Raw genomic sequence first — 22,993 nt, 5'->3', positions numbered from 1 at the left:
GGCAGCCTCTCAGTCCATGGCGATGTAAAACACGCTTGACTGTGGAGACTGACACCTGTGTTCCATCAGCTTCCAAATCCTTGCAGACCTGCTTCTTGGTGATTCTTGGTTGACTCTTGACCATCCTGACCAATCTCCTCTCGGCAGCATGTGATAGCTTGCGTTTTCTTCCTGATCGTGGCAGTGACACAACTGTTCCATGCACTTTATACTTGCGTATAATTGTCTGCACAGTTGCTCTTGGGACCTGTAGCTGCTTTGAAATGGCTCCAAGTGACTTCCCTGACTTGTTCAAGTCAATAATTCGCTTTTTCAGATCCACACTGAGTTCCTTTGACTTTCCCATTGTAGCTTTTGTAGCTGAGTCTAATCACTGGGTCAAATGAGCCCTATTTAAATGGGCTCATGAGAAGTCAACAGCTGTAGTCAATCAGAATCACTTACAAGAAGTGAAGAGGCCATGACATGAAGCTAATTTGATTGACACAACTCGCTACATCACCAAAATTGACAAATTTTGTTGCTGTATGTATATTTTTGACCCAGCAGATTTGGTGACATTTTCAGCAGACCCATAATAAATTTATGAAAGAACCAAATTTTATGACTGTTTTTTGTGACAAACATGTATGTGTTCCGATCACTCTATCACAGAAAAATAAGAGTTGTAGAACTTATTGAAAACTCAAGACAGCCATAACATTATGTTTTTTTACAAGTGTATGTAAACTTTTGACCACAACTGTATATGTACATAAATTACTTACTCAAACATCAGGTATCCCGAACAAGATGGGTGAGGGTATAAGAGCGAGCACGGCTCGCGACTGCAGCAGCGCGGACTACGAGTCCAGTGGGTATTTAGAGCGGGCACTGCCCGCGATCGCAGCAGCGCGGACTACGAGTCCAGTGGTTATTAGAGCGGGCACGGCCCGCGATCGCTGCAGCGCGGACTACGAGTCCAGTGGTTATTAGAGCGGGCACGGCCCGCGATCGCAGCAGCGCGGACTACGAGTCCAGTGGTTATTAGAGCGGGCACGGCCCGCGATCGCAGCAGCGCGGACTACGAGTCCAGGGTTAATAGAGCGGGCACGGCCCGCGATCGCAGCAGCACGGACTACGAGTCCAGGTTAATAGAGCGGGCACGGCCCGTGATCGCAGCAGCGCTGACTACGAGTCCAGTGGGTATTAGGGCGGGCACGGCCCGAGAATTAAACTTTCCATTATCATTGACTGCTATAACATTTTACTGATGATTGTTATTAGACACCTTGTAAGTCATGATGCGAACAAAGCAAATATAACAGGGGTAGCGAAATTAATGTCAAAACAAATGTCAGGAAGCACCAAATGCAGAACCAAGGACAGACTGTCCTTGGAGAACACCCCCAAAACCAAAGGACCAGGGAAATTAACATCAGCACAAACCATAAGACATAAAGCAACGACAAACCGGATCGGATACGTAACATTGAGGCACGGAATTTGCACAGCAGTACGTCAAAGCAACCCGTGATCGGTAAATGCGCAAAACTTCGGCCACTAAAAAAGTTCTAAGGCAATAGCAACCGCTGCCCACGGCGTTGATGAATATGTAAAAACACGGAATCGTAAAAGTAGAATTTCTGCAAGAAAGGTACATGCCAATCATGAAACAAAACATAGCACAGGCAACACAAAATTAACCCAATAAAAGGCAGCAAATCACCAGAATTAGACCAGGTACGGAGTCAGTGCAGTCCACGAATCACGTAATCGAGAACCTGTGCAGTACTTTACATACAAGCAGCATCGGACACGAGTCCAATCAAGCAGCGGAGCGGGCACGGCCTGAGACAATAAACAACGTGGACAGCGAGTACAGTAAAGCATTAGAGCGGGCACGCCCGAGACAATAAACAACGCGAACTGCGAGTACGGTAAAGCATTAGAGCGGGCACGCCCGAGACAATAAACAACGCGAACTGCGAGTACGGTAACGCATTAGAGCGGGCACGCCCGAGACAATAAACAACGCGAACTGCGAGTACGGTAAAGCATTAGAGCTGGCACGGCCCGAGATAATAAACCACGCGGACTGCGAGCCAGTAAAGCATTAGAGCGGGCACGGCCCGAGATAACAAACAACGCGGACTGCGAGTACGGTAAAGCATTAGAGCTGGCACGGCCCGAGATAATAAACCACGCGGACTGCGAGTACAGTAAAGCATTAGAGCGGGCACGGCCCGAGATTATAAACGATGCGGACTGCGAGTATAGCAAACCATTAAAGCGGGCACGGCCCGAGATAAGAAACCGCGCAGACTGCGAGCCATTAAAGCATTACAGAGCGGGCACGGCCCGAGATTATGAACAACGCGAACTGAGAGTACAGTAAAGCATTAGAGCGGGCACAGCCCGAGATAATAAACGATGCGGACTGCGCGTACAGTAACCAGCAGAGCGGGCACGGCCCGAGATAATAAACAACGTGGACTGCGAGTACAGTAAACCATTAGAGCGGGCGCGGCCTGAGATAATAAACAACGCGGACTGCGAGTACAGTAAACCATTAGAGCGGGCACGGCCCGAGATAATAAACAACGCGGACTGCGAGTACAGTAAACCATTAGAGCGGGCACGGCCCGAGATAAGAAACAACGCGGGCTGCGAGTACAGCAAAGCATTAGAGCGGGCACGGCCCGAGGTAAACAACGCGGACAGCGAGTCATTAAAGCATTAGAGCGGGCACGGCCCGAGGTAAACAACGCGGACAGCGAGTCATTAAAGCATTAGAGCGGGCACGGCCCGAGATAATAGGCAGCGCAGAAAGCTAGACATTAAAGCAGTAAGTAGAGCAGGCACGGCCTGAGACAATAAGCAGCACGGAAGCGAGTACAGAAAAGCAATTGAACGGGTACGGTCCGAGATAAGAAGCAGCGCAATAGGCACTTGCGACGAGCAAAACAGCTGCATAACAATGCTTTATAACAAAAAACGTATTACAACCAATTATGAAATTTACAAAATAGCGCCACTTCGACAAAATAACTTAAAACAAATGAAACAGTCAATACAAATCACCCAATACGAAAAAATATTAAAGCAGCTCCACAACAAAAAAGTGCCACAATACAAATATCAAATACAGTGCTTGTAAATTAATGTGTAAAATACGAAGGTATATAAAATGGAGAAAACGGCACACATAATAGAGCCGGTTCCAATAGGTGACTTCGAAGAGTCGGCTCCTGAGCCGGATCGATCGCGAACGACACATCAATAACATTCAGCAACAGTAAAGCCCAAGACCGATAAACGAACCATAGGAGCGTCGCGAGAATGAGATCACAACGAACGAGGATTAACCAAGTACACTAAGTTTATTTATCATCGATCAAATTAGGTTTTGGTGCTGCATGAACGAAACACTTTGCAAGCAGTGCCTGAAGGGTCAGCTCCACTGAGGCGTGGGCGTGTGTGTGTGTGGACAGTAGGAAGGGAGCAGGCTATCAGCGCCACATTGCTGGTTCAATAAAAAACCCAAGTTAATTTCGAGCACTAAACGTAAGCAACACAAGCAGGCGTGCGGAGCGGCAGAAACGTAAAAAACGGAGGGCGGGCGCGGGGCTAAAACTATCGGGTGCCAGCAGGAGCGGGTTTAAAAACAGCCCTCCAGCCCAGACTTCTCGAGCGAAGCGTACAAACTCAGCCACAGGCACCGGACAGAGCCGTGGAAAACGCAGAAACACCAAGCAACTATCCGAACACCGCCGAGAAAAGCCTCAGCACTAGACCAGAACGCCACAGAATCGACACTGAGCCGAAACAACCAGCACGATTCAGCACACGGCTGCGAGCCGAGACAAAGCATCGGAGCAGCAAGCCTCGAAGGCAAGCGCGACACGGTCACGTGATCCAGCAAAACAGGAACCCAGACCACCAACAGCAAACAGAGCGAGGATCTAACCAAAACGCCAGCGACAGAACAGAGAGCAATACAAACCAACATGGATCCTACGAGCAGGAAATCGAGCCAACTACGAACGAGCAGCCACGCAGACGGGCGAAAACGGCAAACTGAGAGCAGGCAATGACAAATGGCAGAAACACCATGAAGCCACGCTGCAACGACCGGCGCCCGAAAACGTATGTCAGCGTCTGCAAGCAGGGGAGAACAGGTATGAGGGAGGTCTTTTAAGGACAGGTGGGAGTTGGCTGAGAAAAGTGGCGTGATTTCGAGTTTCCCGCTAGAACCTACGCGGAGCTTTCAGTTCTGTAAAAAATAATTCCCCCATCCAGATTTCTTTTGATTTTTCTTTTTTATTATACTTACATTTTTCAATGTAACAAACACATCGTTCAAAGATGATATAAATATAAAAAGCAGTTTTAAATGATTGTTTTATTTATTAAAGAAAAAACTCAATCCAAACCAACCTGGCATCTATATGAAAATGAAATGCCTCCTAACGTGTTGGCAACAACTGCAATCAAGTATTTGTGATAACAGGCAAGGAGTCTTTTACATCTCTGTGGAGGAATTTTGGCCCACTCTTCTTTGCAGAATTGTTTTAATTTAGCCACATTGGAGGATTTTCGAGCATGAACCACCTGTTTAAGATCATACCACAGCATCTCAAGGCTAGGGCACTCCAAATCCTTCTTTTTTTTTTTTTTTTTTTTTTTAGCAATTCAGAGGTGGACTTACTGGTGTGCTTTGGGTCATTGTCCTGCTGTAGAACCCAAGTTCGTTTTAGCTGAGGTCATAAACAAATGGTCAGACATTCAGGATCCTAAAATATTTCAGGATTGTCTGGTAAACAGCAGAAATCATGGTTTCATTAATTACAGATTACAGTAATTAAGTAGTTATCCAAGTCCTTATGATGTTCGTTTGCTGAAATTCTGTGTTAATTTTTACGGCAGATGTTATGGAACCACACCTTCTATAAAGTTCCATTTATGTCTCATCATTCCACATAATATTTTTCTGGGTTGTTTGTTGGCAAATGTGAGCTAATTAAATAATTATCACTGATCTTAACTGAGGCAAGTGAGGCCTGCAGTTCTTTAGATGTTGTTGCAATAGCTTTTTCACACAGGGCCAGGTTGGTTTTGATTGCTCTTTTTATTATTACCAATAATGAATATAATTCTCTTTTAAATCTGTAAATCCTTTTTCATGGCACTGTGTATATTCTGTGTGTGTGTGCATTCGCTGTCATGACATAAGGGGCAGTGGTGGCTCAGCAGTTGTGGGTTGAATACACTGATTTAGGAGCCTGCCACTCTTGGGCCCTTAACCCTTACTGTTCTGGGGCGTTGCAGCGATGGCAAACCACCGCTCTGGGCACGTGTTCCATAATATCACTGTGTTTATCTTGTGACTGTACTCACTGGTGTGTATGTGTGTGTTCACTGCACAGATGGATTAAAGGTTGTGGGTTCAATCCCTGTGATTAGCAAGCTGCCACTGTTGGGCCCTTAACCGTTACTGCTTCTTGGACACTGCAGCACCTAACTGCTTCGGTTTTCGGCACAAATCATTTTTAAAAGCATAGACCAAATTCCATCAAGTGTGGTCCCTATGGTTGTCTTGTTGTCCAGTGATCTGGGGTGTGTTGTAGAACTATGTATTAGCAAGAACCCTCATGATATAGGGGTTTCAGATTAGTATGTTGCAATACTGTACTGTGTCTTTTTGAATTAAAATATAGGATAACTGTCATAGTATAAAAAGTTCTTATCATAGTTATAAAATCTAAAAGAAAGGAAAGTTTTCTCTTTATAAAATCAGAACAATGCATTTGTACAGCACTATCTAGTGGTCAGTGTTTAATAATTTAATGTGAATTACTGTCTGATACCAATAGTTACATGCCAACTCTGAATTAAGAATGTGTGCTTTTGATATAGGGCTCAGAAAGTAATGGAAAATAAATTGAAACCAACAGTTCAAACCTTGTAAATGATGTAATCTTGCCCATGTTAATTATTTTATCATTATATTTCATTTTTAATAGTTTAGGTTAATAGTTTTCCTACTATGCATAACCATCTAACTTAAAATAAAAAAAATCAACAACTTATACCAGCAACTTATACCAAAGTACTTATACCAAGTTATACCATATACTATGTCAGTTGTTTGTTAAAATATGTGTTAATTAATTGTAATTGAGGTGTAGTGTTCAAATAAATGAGATTTTAATTTGAGGTCATCACACCCACCACTTCCTTTATTAATCAAGAAGCCAAGCATGATATGATGATACTTTATTATATTAGTAATTTTTACAACCATGATGTGTTTGCCAATAGGTTTTTTAATTGAAATTCAATTTTGAACGTCTGAACAAGTTTCACGAAGCAGCCAAACAAGCTGCCTGAGGTCCATGTTTCCCAGTTATGATGCTTAGTCTTAAGCAGCTATGGTTACATTGATGTTTTACTGTAGTCTATAAATATGTTCTAACAATACAAAAACACATTACAGTACATTATAACTGCTATAACAATTCAACAACATATTTTTCTCTCTCTCTCTCTCTTTCTCTCTCTCTCTTTTTACAGTTCATTATCAGATGGAGATGATGAGGAGCCTTCGCCATGTGAACATCGATCATCTGCATGTGGGCTGGTATCAGTCTACCTTCTATGGTTCTTTCGTGAGCCGAGCACTTCTGGACTCTCAGTTCAGCTACCAGCATGCCATTGAGGAGTCTGTGGTGCTCGTCTATGGTATGATCTTTACCCTTATGTATCTTCTGTCTTTTTATCAGAACTAATGAGAGCTGTTCAGGTCTGAGTTTTTGTTTCCCTTGCTTTTCTCAATATTCCATTGCTTCTCTCTCTCTCTCTCTCTCTCTCTCTCTCTCTCTCTATTCTCCATGCACCAGCTGGTCTGGAGTGCTGGTGCTTTCTCTGTGCTAACACCTCCCTCATTTGGCCTTGCCTCACCTCGCTCTTCCTCACTTGTGTCTCTCTCTGTCTATCTCTTGCTCTCTTTCCCTGTCTGTCTTTGTCGCTTATTCATACACACACACACACACACACACCCACACACACACACTTGCTTTTTCCACCGTTTAGCTTCTGCTATCTCTCTCTCATTCACTCACTCACACACTCACTCTCTCTCTCTCCACTGGCTGTGGACAGCAGCCCCCCCTTGTGTAAATAGTGGCTTGGTGTGTGTAGTGGGCCGACAGCAGCTCCGTCTAGACAGGGTTTCCTCCTCTGTGTTTGTTTTGCCTGCTATCGGAGCGCTGATGTGGACCTTTAGGAATGCTGGAGGGCTTTGGCTCACTGGACACCCCTCTACCATTTCTCCCCCCTGCTCCTAAAACTGCCCCACCTCTTCAGTACCAGTCAATCCAGTACAGCACGCCACCGATCTGCACCAGATGGCCATGTGGTGACGGCTGGGAATGGGTCGGGGCACCGGAGAGAAAGAGAGTGTGTGTGTGTGTGTGTTTGTGTGTGTTTGTGTCTGAAAGTGTGTAGCCACTTTTATGACAGACCTGCACACACACTCTCACTCAGCTGAGCCCGCTCCTGCTCCTGCCCCTGCCTCTGCCATCCCGGCTCTCTGATTACAGCAGCGATTGAACGGAGGGGCTACAGGCGGGGAGGTGGGAGGTCTGTTAGTCCAGCCAGCTTTGGGCTTTGGGGTGGGGGGGTGCGGGTGCTTGGGGGGAGCCGAAGGGGAGCCGAGCACAAAACTCCAAGTGTTCTCAGCCCCCTCCCTCTTGGTCCGCTTGCTGTCAGTAAGTTTCCTCAGTCGTTCCCTCACGCCAGATGTGGCTCCCTATCAGAGCGCAGCCTCCTTCTCCAGAAGGCAGGTCCACAACACCATTCTAGATCAGACACCCAGCAGCTGCCAGGACCCCCACCCTGCACCCGCTCCGCACGGACAATCGAGCCATTCAGCTCGGCTCACGGTGCCCCAGCTAAGGTGCAGACTGGCATGAAGTCTGCTGGCACGTTGACCTGAATGAGGAATATACTGTAGCCGCTAACCATATATCTTAAAGGAGCCTGTGGCTTATGGTTATGTACTATGTATTTTTATTTCCCAGGTGTGCAGCTAATGGTGTCATTAATGCTGCTAATACCTGATATTGCCAAGTGACTGGATTCTCAAGCCCTGTTCACACATATCCAGATTTACACAAGTTGTAAAGTACAACATTTACACATTTAAGTAGTGCTAGATTTCAGATTTTGATATAGGAATAAATATAAATGTTGTTCTATGTTTAGAAACTGTAATTTCTTGTCTTGCATAGTATACTACTACTACTATAGTGTAGTGTTCTCATGTAAACTAGGATTAAACCTCTGTGTTTCTTTAAACACAATATTAAAAAGCATCTATTTTCCTTTTTGGAGAAATCAGCTATTTTCTTTACTATTGTCTAAACCAGCTTTATCTAAATCAAGTATATTTTAGTTATTTTCAATTATTCTCATCGTTTCTGAAATAGTTGATATGATCTAATGGTATCTCACCCCACAAGTGTAGCTGTAGCTGCAGCTGTTTAGCTCTATTTATCATTGCAGTAGTCTGTTCAAGAGAGACAATGTCATAATAGAATAACAGCCGTTGTTTTGAGAGTCTTGTTTTGGAATTAAACCAATTAAATATTATAGTCTATTTAGCTGCTTTTAAGACAGCAAAGATTAGTCTCTTTTTAAACTGTAAATATAAAATATAATATTATATTATTTTATATACATAAAATTATCACCTAATAAACAAAGACATGGATTTTTTTTGTGAGTACGAATTTCAAGCATATCGGAAATTGTAAGTAGAATGTAGTCCAGGCATTTAGAAATCACACTGAACTCCCAAAACATATGTAAAAAATGTACCAACAGAATCAGTGTTGCAGAAAATACCTTTTTTTTTTCTTTTTTTTTTAATAACAGGGCCTCAGTCTCAGGATTGCAGGCTGTGTCCATATCCTTTATCCGGGTCATCCGCTAAGCTCTCTACCTGAGACAGTGTTACATTATATATATATAACTGACTGGAAGCTCAAGTTCTGGTAATCCTATCAATCAGTGTATATGGATCTGCCCTTTTCTCCCTGGCCAGTGTTTATTAAAGGTCAGGTCAGGGTGTGTCTGTTCTTATACCGTACGTATCTGAGGAGTCGTATAGATTGTGGTCGGCAGGTTGATTTGGGACATTTTGAGTGACTGACCCTGAAGCCGTGGTCTGTCCGTGGCCTGTCCGAGGGTCGGATTGCTCAGTATTTTTCCCATCAATAATGTAAGGCTGGACATGGATTAAACCTGGAGGCTGGGCTTCTGACCGTCAGGGTTTTTCTTGCTCTGTTTTTTTTTTTTTTTTTTTTTTGGTTTCTTGCTGTCTGGTCCAGGATGAATGTTTATTTTTTTTGTGACTCTATCTTTCTTTTTTTACTTTCTTGCTTTCTTTCTCACTGACTCTGACTTTCTGGTTGAGTGTAGATGGATGACTGGACGCAGTTTTTTATAGATGCTGGGTAAGAGTAGTGAGAAAGCAATATTTTAATAGTCACATGAAGTTGCATATCCGCTAATCTTGACTTTGATGTTGCTTTCACACTGCAGACACGTCACTGTGTGTTTGTGAATTTACAGAGATGGCCGTCCCGTCTCGTCTGCTCCTGCTTTAATTCATTTTCATGCCGTATATCACCTGTCACTTGTCTCTGAATAGGTCCTCCATTTCCTGCTTCCTTCCCTGTATCGCTGCCGTGCACCACTTTTGTCTTCTTCTGTCCCCAAATAGAAGCACATTCTGAGAAGTCAGGTAATTGACTGCTTTCTGGAATGACAGAATGCAGGGAAAGGTGGACAGAATTGTGCTGAAGATTTGCAAATCCTCTTTTTGGCTGTCAGAATGTTCAGGTGACTGGCAGCTTTTAGCAAGCCTCAGCGGAACACTAATAAAGCCATTCTGACGCGGGATGTCCTCCTGCTGATGGTGGAATTAATCCACTACGACTAGCTTATAAATCTCCTCCCTACAAACATTAGCATCCGTCAGCACCTTTGAAGGCCTCATAACCCAGAATTGAAATTTTTGTACAGTGGTGTCTCTGACAGAGCTCTGAGAAATAGTGTTTTATTGTTGTTGTCGTTGCACGTTTAGTTGCTTAGTGCAGTGGCATCTGGAAGTTTGACCCTTACTTTGGATTCTGTAAACTGACTGAAAGGGGTGCACCAATCAGACTTTTTCAGTTTTTCGATAATTTGTGCATCAGTCGAGACCTGCTTTTGAAGAATAAGTAAATCAAATATCGTAGCATGTGATTATATATTTGTTTCTGATTGATTAAAGTGACAGAATCAGTTTTTTTAAGTTATTTATAGTATTTGACATTAGTCCACCAAAATAAAAATAAAATAGATTTCTTTTAATGTATTTATTAGTGCATTCCAGCGCACAAACACTGTTATAGTAAAGTGTGATTTGTGTTCCATCTTTCATGGAACAATGATTTCTGACCTGCAAATGATTACACCAGCAAATTCTGAAGGAAAGTGTCATAATATCTGTGCATGAGCTGAGTCTCAAAAGAACATGGGCCCTGCAGAATGATGATGACCCTAAGCACACCTGTTGTTCTATCAATGATTGGTTAAAGATTAAAAGAGTGAATGTTTTGGAATGGCCAAATCAATGTTCTAATCTTAATCCAGTAGAAATGTTTCATGTGGACGATAAGCTAAAATCCTCCAAGAGGTTGTGCAGGACTATAGTGTAGTTACCAAAAATGTGTAGTTACGGTTATTGTTGTATAAGGGGATCACGTTAGGTTGTTATATGGTTATATATGATCATTTTCCTCAATAAATAAGTGACCAAATCTTATATTTTGTTATATTTGTTTGATCTGGTTCTCCTTGTCTACTTTTTAAGTTTTAAGGATTTAAGTTTAATGCATTTGTAGGTCAAATTCATAGAGAAAGACTGAAAATTTTCACAAAGGTTTCACAAACTTTCAAGAACCACTGTATGTGCATCATGTCTGTAGGTTATTTTGATACTAAGTTTTAAAGCCTAGAATATGATCTTGTTGCTGTCCAGAATGCAGGCATCAGGCTTAGTGAGTGAATCGACCTGATTATATGATACACAGTTCAGCTTATTTTGTTTATATTGGGGTATTAGCAGATCCTAATATTGGATTGGTGAATCTCTACTGTGATAGTACTTCTTAACTGAGAAAAAGATGTGAAAAGACTTATCTGTGAAAGAAAAGAAGAAGTGATGATGATGGTGTTGTAAACAGTAACACCTGTGAACAATTGTGAATATTTTTGTGAATAAGTCTGAACAAGTACAAACGTGCCTTTTTATTGTTTTTTTTTCTGTCTCTACAGACCCCATTAAAACAGCTCAGGGCTCCCTGTCCCTCAAAGCCTACAGACTGACCCCCAAACTTATGGAGATCTGCAAAGAGAAGGACTTCTCATCTGAAGGGTAGGTCAGGCCATGCTACAAGAGACAAGAGATGTTCACTAGTGCAGTCTCATCTACAGTATGTTTATATATCACACTCAGAGTGCTCCCCAGCTCCCGAGCCGTCGTTTGAGGTCCTGCCCGAATTCTCTGAATTTGTGCCACTAATTCTGATCAAACCCACTTTGGGCTTTGAAGCTGTTTTACTGAGCAGCTGAGAGCGCCACCGGCCAATTCCGTGCCGAGAAAGTGTCGACTTTAACCTTGACCGCTCCTACTAATGGACAGATTAGTGGCGGCGTAGATGTGAAAGCATGGTAGCAGTTGATATGAGTGACCTCCTCATAACTCTGTACTCTCTCCATATCCAGAGAATGATCTGAATCACTTATCTGAGGAGAGAGTTAATGGAGATGAGTTAATACTCAGCCAACTTGCTATCAAATGATTAGAAAGTCCATCTATCTAAATTGACCTCATTTTCATACATTTCAGAATGAAGTTTTAGTCACACAATCACATCATTTTGTTTTGAACAGTCGTGAAAGCTTGTAAAAACAAAACAGACATCATCTTCTCTGAAGGCCGTTTTTAATTGCAGTGGCCGACCCGAATGTGGTTGTTGCTTTATGTTACAACAGTGACTCTTTCAGTTTTGGTGGAGTTTGAATAAGAGTTTTGATAGGGTTTTTTATTCAATATCTACCAAAACAATCAGAGATAAAATGTTATATTGCCCAAATAATGAGCGCACAAAATCTTCACAGCCAGAACAGATAGCAGAACGCGCTCCGGTGCCGTCGGGGATACAAGACGTGAGATGTATCTAAACTGCTGTTAAGTGTTTTGAGTTGAGCGTTTTCTTTTTAGGAGAGGACAGTTATGAGAGTTGAACATTTTGTCCGTGTCATTGTTTGATATGTGTGTGTGTGTGTGTGTGTGTGTGTGTGTGTTTGTTCCTTCAGGTTAAAGAAGGCCAACGTGGGGTTTGAGAGCATGTTTGAGGAGGTGCCCATAGTCATAAGGAACTCTCACCTTATCAGTGTGTTTCTGTGGGAGCTGGAGGACAAGTCTACTGTTGCAGAGAAACATGAGCTGCTCGGCCTCTCCAGCGGGTTAGTTACAACACACTTACAACACGCTTACAACACGCTTACAGCAGACTTACAACACTCTTACAACACGCTTACAACACTCTTACAACACTCTTACAACACACTTACAACACTCACAACACCTTTACAACACACTTACAACACACTTACAACACACTTACAACACGCTTACAACAGACTTACAACAGACTTACAACACTCTTACAACACGCTTACAACACATTTACAACACGCTTACAACACTCTTACAACACACAACACTCACAACACCTTTACAACACCTTTACAACACCTTTACAACACCTTTACAACACCTTTACAACACACTTACAACACTCTTACAACACACTTACAACACACTTACAACACACAACACACTTATAACACACAACTCCTTTACAACACACTTACAACACACTTACAACACTCCTACAACACACTTACAACACTTTTACAACATTTACAACACTCCTACTTACAACACTATTACAACACTATAACAACACACTTACAACACTCCTACAACACACTTACAACACACACTTACAGCACACTTACAACACACACTTAAAGCACAGCCACACTGACTTACTGTAGAATGCAAATCCTCACAATGTGCACAACAAAGGAGAAAATGTAATCAGCAGCCAGGTTATTACAGCACAGGACAACACAGCAAAGCACATCACAGCACAGCACAGCACAACTCAGCGCAGCACAATGCAGCACAGCACAGCATAACACACAGCATAATACAGCACAACATAACACAGCACAGCACAATGCAGCACAGCACAGCATAACACACAGCATAATACAGCACAGCACAACATAACACAGCACAGCGCACAGCACAATGCAGCACAGCACAGCATAACACACAGCATAATACAGCACAGCACAACATAACACAGCACAGCGCACAGCACAATGCAGCACAGCACAGCATAACACACAGCATAATACAGCATAACACACAGCATAATACAGCACAGCACAGCATAACACAGCACAGCGCACAGCACAATGCAGCACAGCACAGCATAACACACAGCATAATACAGCACAGCACAACATAACACAGCACAGCGCACAGCACAATGCAGCACAGCACAGCATAGCACACAGTATAGTGCAGCATGGCACATTGCAGCACAGCAAAGCATAGAACAGCACACAGCACAATACGGTGCAGCACAGCACATAGTACAGTGCAGCACAACACAGCATATCGCACAGCACAACACAGCACAGCACAGCGTGGAACACAACACAGCACAGCAAAATGCAGCACAGCATAGCACACAGCACAACGTAGCACAGCATAGCACACAGCACAGTAGAGCACACCACATCACATCACAGTGCGCAGCATAACACAATACAACATAGTTTAGCACAATGCAACAAAGCACAACACAGCACAGCATAACGCAACACAAGACAGCACAGCACAGTGTACAGCACAACACAGCACAGCGCAACACAGCGCAGGGCAGCACAGCACAACGCAGCACAACACAGCATTCTTCTATACTCAATATATATATTTCAATAAAAAAAAAAAAAAAAAAAAAAAATATATATATATATATATATATATATATATATATATATATATATATATATATATATATATATATATATATATATGTGACGCCCAGTGATGGTATAGTTACTTTTAAAAAGTAATCCGATTACTGATTACTGATTACTCCTTTAAAAAGTAACTTAGTTACTTTATGGATTACTTGATTTTAAAAGTAACTAAGTTACTTCACAAGTTACATTATTAGTTACTTTCAGCAGCTGCAGACACCACCTCCCGCCGCCTTAACATAAACATTATAACCAGTTTTGCCAATACTCCCTTTATTGGAAAATGCATTTTTAACAGCAACAATTTATCTCTATTAAGTTGAACTATTTCTTAAAAAAATAAGTTTTTTTTATAAAAAATAAAATATGGTCTTTCTTGATTTTACTAAACATAAATACTTGTTTTTATAAAAAAATATATAAAATAAAGAAAGTCTTTCTTGACCTGACATATTTAACACTGTAAAACTGAACATTGACCCTGTTGTTCTCTGCAGGGCAGCAAGGAGTGGTTTTATAAAACAGAACCGTGTATATGGTCTAGACCAGGGATCACATATTTGCAGACTGCGGTCCGGGTCCAACTACTGAGAAGGATTTAATTCTGACAGTGTTCATTTAAAGCACCGGAACTTTTCTTGTCTTTACGGTATGTGCGCTCTGCGCCACAGTGAACTTCCAATCACGTGTGGTGTAAAATCCGCAAAAAAACGCCTTTATAAAGAGAGCCCGAGAACTGGCGAAAAACGAAAACGGGCGGAAACTAAAGACACGTCGAGCGCGAGAGAGAGAGACAGGGGAGAAAGAGAGACTCGTGTGATTGGGGAAGAGCGGAGGGGGAATGGGTAAGGGAGCGGTGTGTGTGTGTGTGTGTGTGTGGAGGAGATGAGGTGGAGAGAGAGAGAGAGAGAGAGTAACGCACAGTGACTTAAATAAGTAACTTTAATCTGATTACTGGATTGTAAATAGTAACGCGTTAGATTACTCGTTACTGAAAAAAAGGGTCAGATTAGAGTAACTGACATCACTGGTGACGCCCCATATCAATAATTAATCACAAACGAAAAAATACGATATTTGGCGATATCAGTACTTTGTGCCGTCTCTAATGTTAAACCGTTCTCAGATTTTTATTGCGTACACAGTGTTGTAATTTAATATTTATTTTTTTTTGTATTGCACATTCAGAAAAAACACCATAAAGCACTTCTCCAGCTGCAGCTGCGTAATGCTTTGTATGTGATCAGTCAGAAGGTTGCTGTCTGCACATCTGCGGCATTACAATTGTCTTCCATTGTCAGCGTTAGCCAGCATTTCTGGCCACGATTTACGAGCCGCCTCTCAGTATTCTAAACGCTCCCTGGTTATCGTCAATACTGCAGAGAAGAGCTGCTGAAGCAGTCTAAATATTACTAAATGAATGTGTTGAGTTATCTCGTGCTAGCAGTAACCTGCTGAGTGTGCTATGCAGGAGGTCATTTCCTGCAGTCTGCAGTGTGCTTCTGAACGCAGTAGGCTCCTCAGAGACACGCCAGAGACTCCAGGTGAAATGGATTGTAATGATTGTAAAATACTACAATGAATACAATGATATCGGATGTTTGTGGGACACCAGTGGACATAAGAGTCATCTCAGTATCTTTGTCATATGTTGGCAGTGTGCACAGTGGAATGAGAATACAGTTAAATATCCCTTCTGGCCTCCGTACACACATTTCTTATCCACCCCTCCCACCAACATGGATTTCTGGAATATGCTGAGAGCACAGAGAGCAGCAGAAATCGAGGATGTCCTCTTTAAACTGTGATTACTTAGATCTGCTTAGTGGCGCAGTGCTGCTGAAGTTGTGTGTCAATCAGTAGTTCAGTAGTCAGCATCATGTCCATATTTGAAATCCCCAGTCTGGGCCTGATCTAAATTATGTATTTAAATATGCGTTGCATTAGTCCTATAATAATGTAGAAACCTATGGCATACATTCCTGCATAATTCACAGACACACATAGGACAGAAACTAGTATTATATCCCGTGACTTTCCCGTGCCATGTCTCACGGAAACATTAAAGAAAACACTCTTGGTTATGCTTGTGGAGTCAATATATTGGACAATATATTGAGAATATGTTTTTTTAATGGTCAGGTGTGGCCTGGTCCCTTCATATTTTATTAAACTACGAAGAATTTAAAAGGTCTGACGTTTATTCCAAGTGTTGAATTTGCTCACAGTAGGTGTTCATTGGAATAATATGAGGCCCACAGAGATGTAGATTGGTATAGGACTGTCAAAGACTACAGTCTAGAGCAGGGCTCCTCAATCCTGGTCCCTATGAACCCATCCCCAATCCCCCAGCCCCCACTGCCCCCACAGGCAAATTTATGTTTTTACTTTCTTTACTAGAAAACACATAAAGCTAAGATTAAAGGACCATTAAGAATTGAATTTTCTGTAGTAAATGCAGCCATGGAAATGGGCAAGCTGGTTATTTTTCTGCTGAAGAAGTAATCACTTAACTTCAGCAAGGTTGCTGATCATAGCTGAGTAATTTATAACCATGGCTACCGTAGGAAGGTAGTGCCTCTTTACGTTGCTTTCCACTGTGTGTCAATCTGGCAACCATTAAACCTTTTAGAAACTTTTCCTAACCTCCCTCCTGCCCTGCCTCTAAACCCATACATCACCCAGTGCCCCTCCGAACCTACCAATCAATTTTCTTTTGAGCTAAGTGTGGAGTCAGCAATCATCAGGGGGTTTTAATTGGACATGAAGAAGTGAATATATGATTAACATGGAGAAGAAAAGGTAGGGCCTAAAGCAATGCTATGGCAGGGGCATGTATGGCTGCCAATGGGACTGGCTTACTAGCTCACTGGTGTTTATTGATTACCGTATTTTTCGGACTATAAGGCGCACCGTATTATAAGGCGCACGATGAGTGAACGGTCTATTTTTAGTGTTAGTCCATACACAAGGCGCACTGGATTATAAGGCGCACTAAATGTCTCTTAAGCATGTCTCTTAACTGGAGCCATTTCACGGTCCTTACACACACACCGTAAGACTATGTTGAAGCACAGTTAGTATTACTCCGCTACGCTCCTGACAACGGTAGCCGTAACGCTCCGACAGACCATAATATTACTATGTTGAAGCACAGCAAGTACCGTATTACTCCGCGACGCTCCTGACAACGGTAGCCGTAACGCTCCGACAGACCATAATATTACTATGTTGAAGCACAGCAAGTACGTATTACTCCGCGACGCTCCTGACAACGGTAGCTGCAATGCTCCGACAGACCATAATATTATGTTGAAGCACAGCAAGTACGTATTACTCCGCGACGCTCCTGACAACGGTAGCCGCAACGCTCCGACAGACCATAATATTATGTTGAAGCACAGCAAGTACCGTATTACTCCGCGACGCTCCTGACAACGGTAGCTGCAACGCTCCGACAGACCATAATATTATGTTGAAGCACAGCAAGTACGTATTACTCCGCGACGCTCCTGACAACGGTAGCCGCAACGCTCCGACAGACCATAATATTATGTTGAAGCACAGCAAGTACGTATTACTCCGCGACGCTCCTGACAACGGTAGCCGCAACGCTCCGACAGACCATAATATTATGTTGAAGCACAGCAAGTACCGCATTACTCCGCGACGCTCCTGACAACGGTAGCCGCAACGCTCCGACAGACCATAATATTATGTTGAAGCACAGCAAGTACCGCATTACTCCGCGACGCTCCTGACAACGGTAGCCGCAACGCTCCGACAGACCATAATATTATGTTGAAGCACAGCAAGTACCGCATTACTCCGCGAGGCTTCTGACTATAATAGCGTGTTGTGCCGAATTCGGTGAATAAAACGGTTTTAAAACAGAGATAAAGATTGGATAAGTTTCATTTCTGGATGAAGTGATTTCCAGCGCTGTTTGGATATAACTGTGGATTACAGGAGACTGGATTGATGGATTCTCTTTAGTCTGGACGCGTTTTGAAGGTAGGACCTGTGGCTGAGCGCGGGTGTGTGTTCGGGGGTGGCGGCAGTGACCGGAGGTTACCCCAGGACAAAAGGAGAGCCTTTTATTACTGGAAACATGCGCTCTGACGCAGCTCTAATTCATGAAACATACATCCTACAGTAAAAGCACAGTTCTGGAATCCGGAGAGCCAGACGGTTCGAATGGTGTATGACATGACCGCATTCGATGAAATATGGACGAACGATAAACGCAAATATGAGAGTTATGAATTATTAAAATCATAACCAAGGCATATTTCGCCCTAAATGTTTATTTTCTGAAAGGATATTCCGCTAAATAGGCTAAATAGCTCAAAAGCAGAGATTCTAAGCTTTAAAATGGTATATTGGATGTCTATATTGAACCTGTAACTGTTCATAACTATTCAGAAACACAGCCAGTTATGAAATATTAAATATTTCTGGCCCGCCGGTGGGCCAGCGCGTTTTAAGAGGTTAACTTTACTTAGAAGTGGGCGCTAAAAAGAAACAGTTTGTGCTATTACCCCAGAACGGGTGGAAAGGAAAGTTTACCGGCACCTTGTTCTGGCCACGGAGCTACAGTGGAAACTAGCTACCCTGAGCCACAGCCGAGAGGCAGTACGGCAGTCAAAGGTAACCGTGCGCTAGCCCAAGAGGGGGATCTTTTTCTGGCGTGGGTGAGGAATTCTGCACAACAGAGCGCCGTGTACCACATAAAATCGAGGTCAGTAAACACAAGCAAAATCCATACACAAGGCGCACTGCATTATAAGGCGCAATGACGATTTTTGGGAAAAAATAAGTATTTTAAGTGCGCCTTATAGCCCGAAAAATACGGTATGTGATCCACTGATAGAAACAACCGGATGAATTCTGAAGTAGCCGAGTTTTTCTCCTGGCCTCAACTCAACTGATCCTCTTAACACCTAAAGAAGCAGCAGCAATTAACTTCTTACACTTTAAATTAGATTTATTGTTACTTTAAAAGACAGACAATTCTTTACATTCTACACAAACCCCTCAAATCCATTTTTCTGGTGCAGCTTTGACAGCTCTGTCTCTTTCCTTACCTTCGAAATTGAGTGAACTTTCAAAAATGTCTGGCTTAATTATGGCGGAATGTGTTTTTCTGGATCAGTATGCTTCTTGATTTTCTTGTTCAGCTTCTGTTCAGCAGGTGAATCAATCAGTCAGTGTAATGCTATCGATTATTCAAATATCGGCTCCTATCTTTTTCCTTTATTTGAATTAGGATTCTCCTCATGGGAAGTTTCACGTTTCCAATTAGCATTTTTTATTTTTAATTACGTTTTGCGCAGACATGGTTGACGTGTTGCTTTTTGGGACAGAAATATTAATTTTTGCAGCTCCTTTTTTTTCATTGTCAAAGGTCCACGTGGGTTTGAAGGTCTCTCCCGGCAGACTAGAAAGGGAATTTTATCTTTTTAATTTGTCTCTCTTAATTCAGACCTGTCAGATGTTTTCGCTGGATGAAAGGCACAGCTTTGGCAGCACTGTTAAGCACTTGAAAGAATACATTGCCAATTACTTGCCCTTCTCTAAGGAAAGGCGTGAGGACACACACAACTAAACACACGCGCTCCCTCAGTCCCCATGGTCATTTTGATTGTAACTGCCAAATTGGATAATATTCATTTCATTTCGTGCAATTGATCCTAAATTAATTAAGACGGTTGTGTTTGGCCTCTACCGGCTATAAAAGCTTTTAAGCCTCGCTAATAACAGAAATGAATTTGTTTGGCATCATATCGTGTCTGTAAAACCAACCTAGTTATCTCTAATCAATGTGGATGTTGATGGGAGCTTTTTCTCGTTTTTTGATCAGTTGCTGGCATTACTGTTCACTGCTCCATTTTTGTCACTAACAGATTACTTTTAATTGTGAACAGCAGGGCTGAGATTTTTTTTATAAACATATACACTGTACTGTATATGTCAAAATGTTTGTGGACACACCTTCTAATAGTAAATGCATCCAACGACTTCAAGTTTCGCAAGCAAGCCTGTAGAGAAAAAATTCCAAAAGAATAGGACTCTCCGAATCAGGCATAGGATATACAGCTCCAGAAAAAAAACACTTTAGTTTTTGAATCAGTTTCTCTGATTTTGCTATTTATAGATATATAGGTATGGTATGTTCTTCTCCAGCAGCCTGACACACTGCTTTTGGATAAATTTCTGCCACTCTTGGAGCTAAAATTCAAGCAGTTCAGCTTGGTGGTTTGATGGCTTGTAATCATCCATCTTCCTCTTGATTATATCCCAGAGGTTTTCAATTTCCTAAAATCAAAGAAACTCATGATTTTTAAGGTGTCAAATAATTATTTTTCGGCTTCATCAATCCACAGCAGTGGATATTTTTGTGGATATTGAAGCTTCTGGCTTGTCCAGATGTTGTGGATTAAAACACAGTTGGATTTTATATGATCTGAAGTGAGATTTGGTGAGGTTGTTTTCTTTTTTTTATAATTTTTGTCCAAAGATGAAAGACTTTCTATGTTTTTCTACTACCTTTTAATCTTTTTTTTAATAGTTTTAAACACGTGTTTTCTTTTCTAACCTCTTTATTTGGAACATGGACTACCTTGTATATTTAATCTTCTCAAAAATGATCTGATATGAATGAAGAACATGTACTTAGATGCTATTTTGCCTGGAAATTGGCTGAAGGAAGGGTAGCCTTTAACTTTTGTACTGTAGTGTGAATATAGGCACACAAGGACTCTACAGCCAAAGAACGAGTTGCCCACTCTTTTGGGCATTTTCTTTTTTTTCGTTCGTTCTTTCTTTCTTTCTTTTTTCTTTATTTTCTCACACTTTCTCTCTCTTCGCCTGTCTATCTTTGGCCGTGCTGTCTCAGCCTCTAATGACTGGAATACTAAAAAAGCTCAGAGACATGGCAGATTTATCAGTGGCTTTGCTCTGACGTTCTTTTCCTCTGTCTCTCTCTCTCTCTCTTTCTCTCTCTCCTCCTTCTCCTCTCTCTTTCTCTCAACATCTGTTTAAGTTATCTCTTTGCAGTCTGCTGTTACCCCTAGAAACCAAAGCAAACACTGGACCACTGCAGCCCAACTACAATACCTCCCTGTCTTTCTCTCACCCCCCTTCTCCTTCCCTCTTCCCCCTTCCGTCTCTCTCTCTCTTCCCCCTCCCTTGCTCTCTCTCTCTCTCTCTCTCTCTCTCTCTCTCTTCATCCCTCCCTCCCTCCTCCCTTCTTCCCAGAGGGTTCACATCGAATCAGCTCTCTTCATCTGGGGGCTAAATTGAATTCCTTTTTCCAGCGTTGAATGAAAAAAGAATTATGAGTTTTACAGTGTGTTGAAGGGGGGGGGGGGCTGGTGGTGGTGGTGGGTGTGTGGTGGTGGTAGAGCGGGTAGAGAGCTGGGAGGATCTGCAAGCCTGGCTTGGCTGGGAAAAAAGAATGTAGTGTTCAAATGTAGCCTCAATTTTAAATGAGCTCACCTCTCTGGAGGGGCCCACCAATCTCTGTCTGCATCCCACCTCCTCCCACCGCCTCCCCCCAGTCCCTCCATCCCTGTTATGTTCTGGTGTTCTGGGCACCTTCAATCTTCCTCCTTCTCGAGTGCATTTGCATGAATGTATGCATGCGCTCTATAGCCAGCGCAGCTCCAGGTTCAGCATGCTGAGGTATCTCACCGTTTCTTTACACACACACACACACACACACACACACACTGTTCCTGTCTGTCAGTGAGAAGCTGGGTCTGCCAACGTCAAGGGCATCAGTCCTTACCTCATCTGAAGGCAGCCAGGCTAGCATGAGCCAACCGCACAGCCTAAATAATTAAACCACTCTTTGTTTTGGTGGAGCATAACTTCAAACATGTTTTGGTGCAAGAATTTGGCTTTTTGTATAAGCTTACTTGGTTAAAATGTACTTAGACAATACAGCTCTGGAATACACATAAAAGACCACTTAAAATGATAAATTTCTTTAATTTTACCGAATTGAAAACTTGCTGCTTAAATTTTTGCACCAGGAGTGAAATAAAGTTATCCAAAAGCAGTGTGTAAGACTGGTGGAGGAGAACATGCTAAAATGCATGAAAACTGTGATTACAAAACAGTGTTATTCCACCAAATATTGATTTCTGAACTCTGAAACTTTATGAAACTTTCTGAATATGAACTTGTTTTCTTTATAAGGAGCCCCTAAGATGACATCATGTAAAAAAAAGAATGTGTGTCGGAACGAGATGATTAAGGTGTGGGAACAAGATACTAATGCGTATAAACGAGATACTAATGCGTAGGAACGAGATCATTAAGGCGTGGAAACGAGATCATTAAGGCGTAGCCACAACTTATTAAGGTGTGGGAACGAGTTCATGAAATCGAAGGCATTGCTGCGTGGCCAAAAGGTTTGTTTCACAGTTAACAAAGCAAGCAGCTCTCAGGGTTTTTTTCACAATATGACTGTTTAAGGAAGGTAAACGGGTCTGCATACTGTCTGCGTCTGAACCAATCAGCTTTTAGTATGAGAATTAAGTGTCTTTTACTTAGAATTATAACATGTCTCACTGCAAGGGACTCAAAAAAATATCACCCGAATTCATTCAGAGATTAAAATAAAAAGGAACCATTTTTAAACTCCATTTTCTTATTAAAGATTATCCCTGGATTAAAGGAGTTGTGTGTAATATTCAGTTTCTTAATGAGCATTAATTTGCTAGATTAATTAACTCGTTCCCACCTTAATAAGTCATGCCACCCCTTAGTTATCTTGTTCCCACGCCTTAATTATCTCGTTCCTACGCATTAGTATCTCGCTACC

At 42.2% G+C, this 22,993-nt stretch overlaps 1 protein-coding gene and 1 long non-coding RNA gene across 2 annotated transcripts in view; both read left to right on the top strand.

The window, feature by feature from the left end:
- Positions 1-22,993, top strand: part of eif3hb (eukaryotic translation initiation factor 3, subunit H, b) — a 111,311-nt gene that overhangs the window by 65,900 nt on the left and 22,418 nt on the right. Inside the window, exons 3-5 of the mRNA XM_022683322.2 lie at positions 6,556-6,723; positions 11,368-11,467; positions 12,412-12,561. Of these exons, the coding sequence (XP_022539043.2) occupies positions 6,556-6,723; positions 11,368-11,467; positions 12,412-12,561 (418 nt within the window). The remainder of the gene's footprint in view (positions 1-6,555; positions 6,724-11,367; positions 11,468-12,411; positions 12,562-22,993) is intronic.
- On the top strand, positions 2,464-3,039 carry LOC125799249 (uncharacterized). Its single transcript, XR_007438084.1, has 2 exons — positions 2,464-2,739; positions 2,853-3,039. It is a non-coding gene; the product is annotated as an uncharacterized LOC125799249 (long non-coding RNA).

Source organism: Astyanax mexicanus, chromosome 3, assembly GCF_023375975.1.
Source record: "Astyanax mexicanus isolate ESR-SI-001 chromosome 3, AstMex3_surface, whole genome shotgun sequence".
Lineage (NCBI taxonomy): Eukaryota > Metazoa > Chordata > Actinopteri > Characiformes > Acestrorhamphidae > Astyanax > Astyanax mexicanus.
This window is presented reverse-complemented; position numbering and strand designations above follow the sequence as displayed.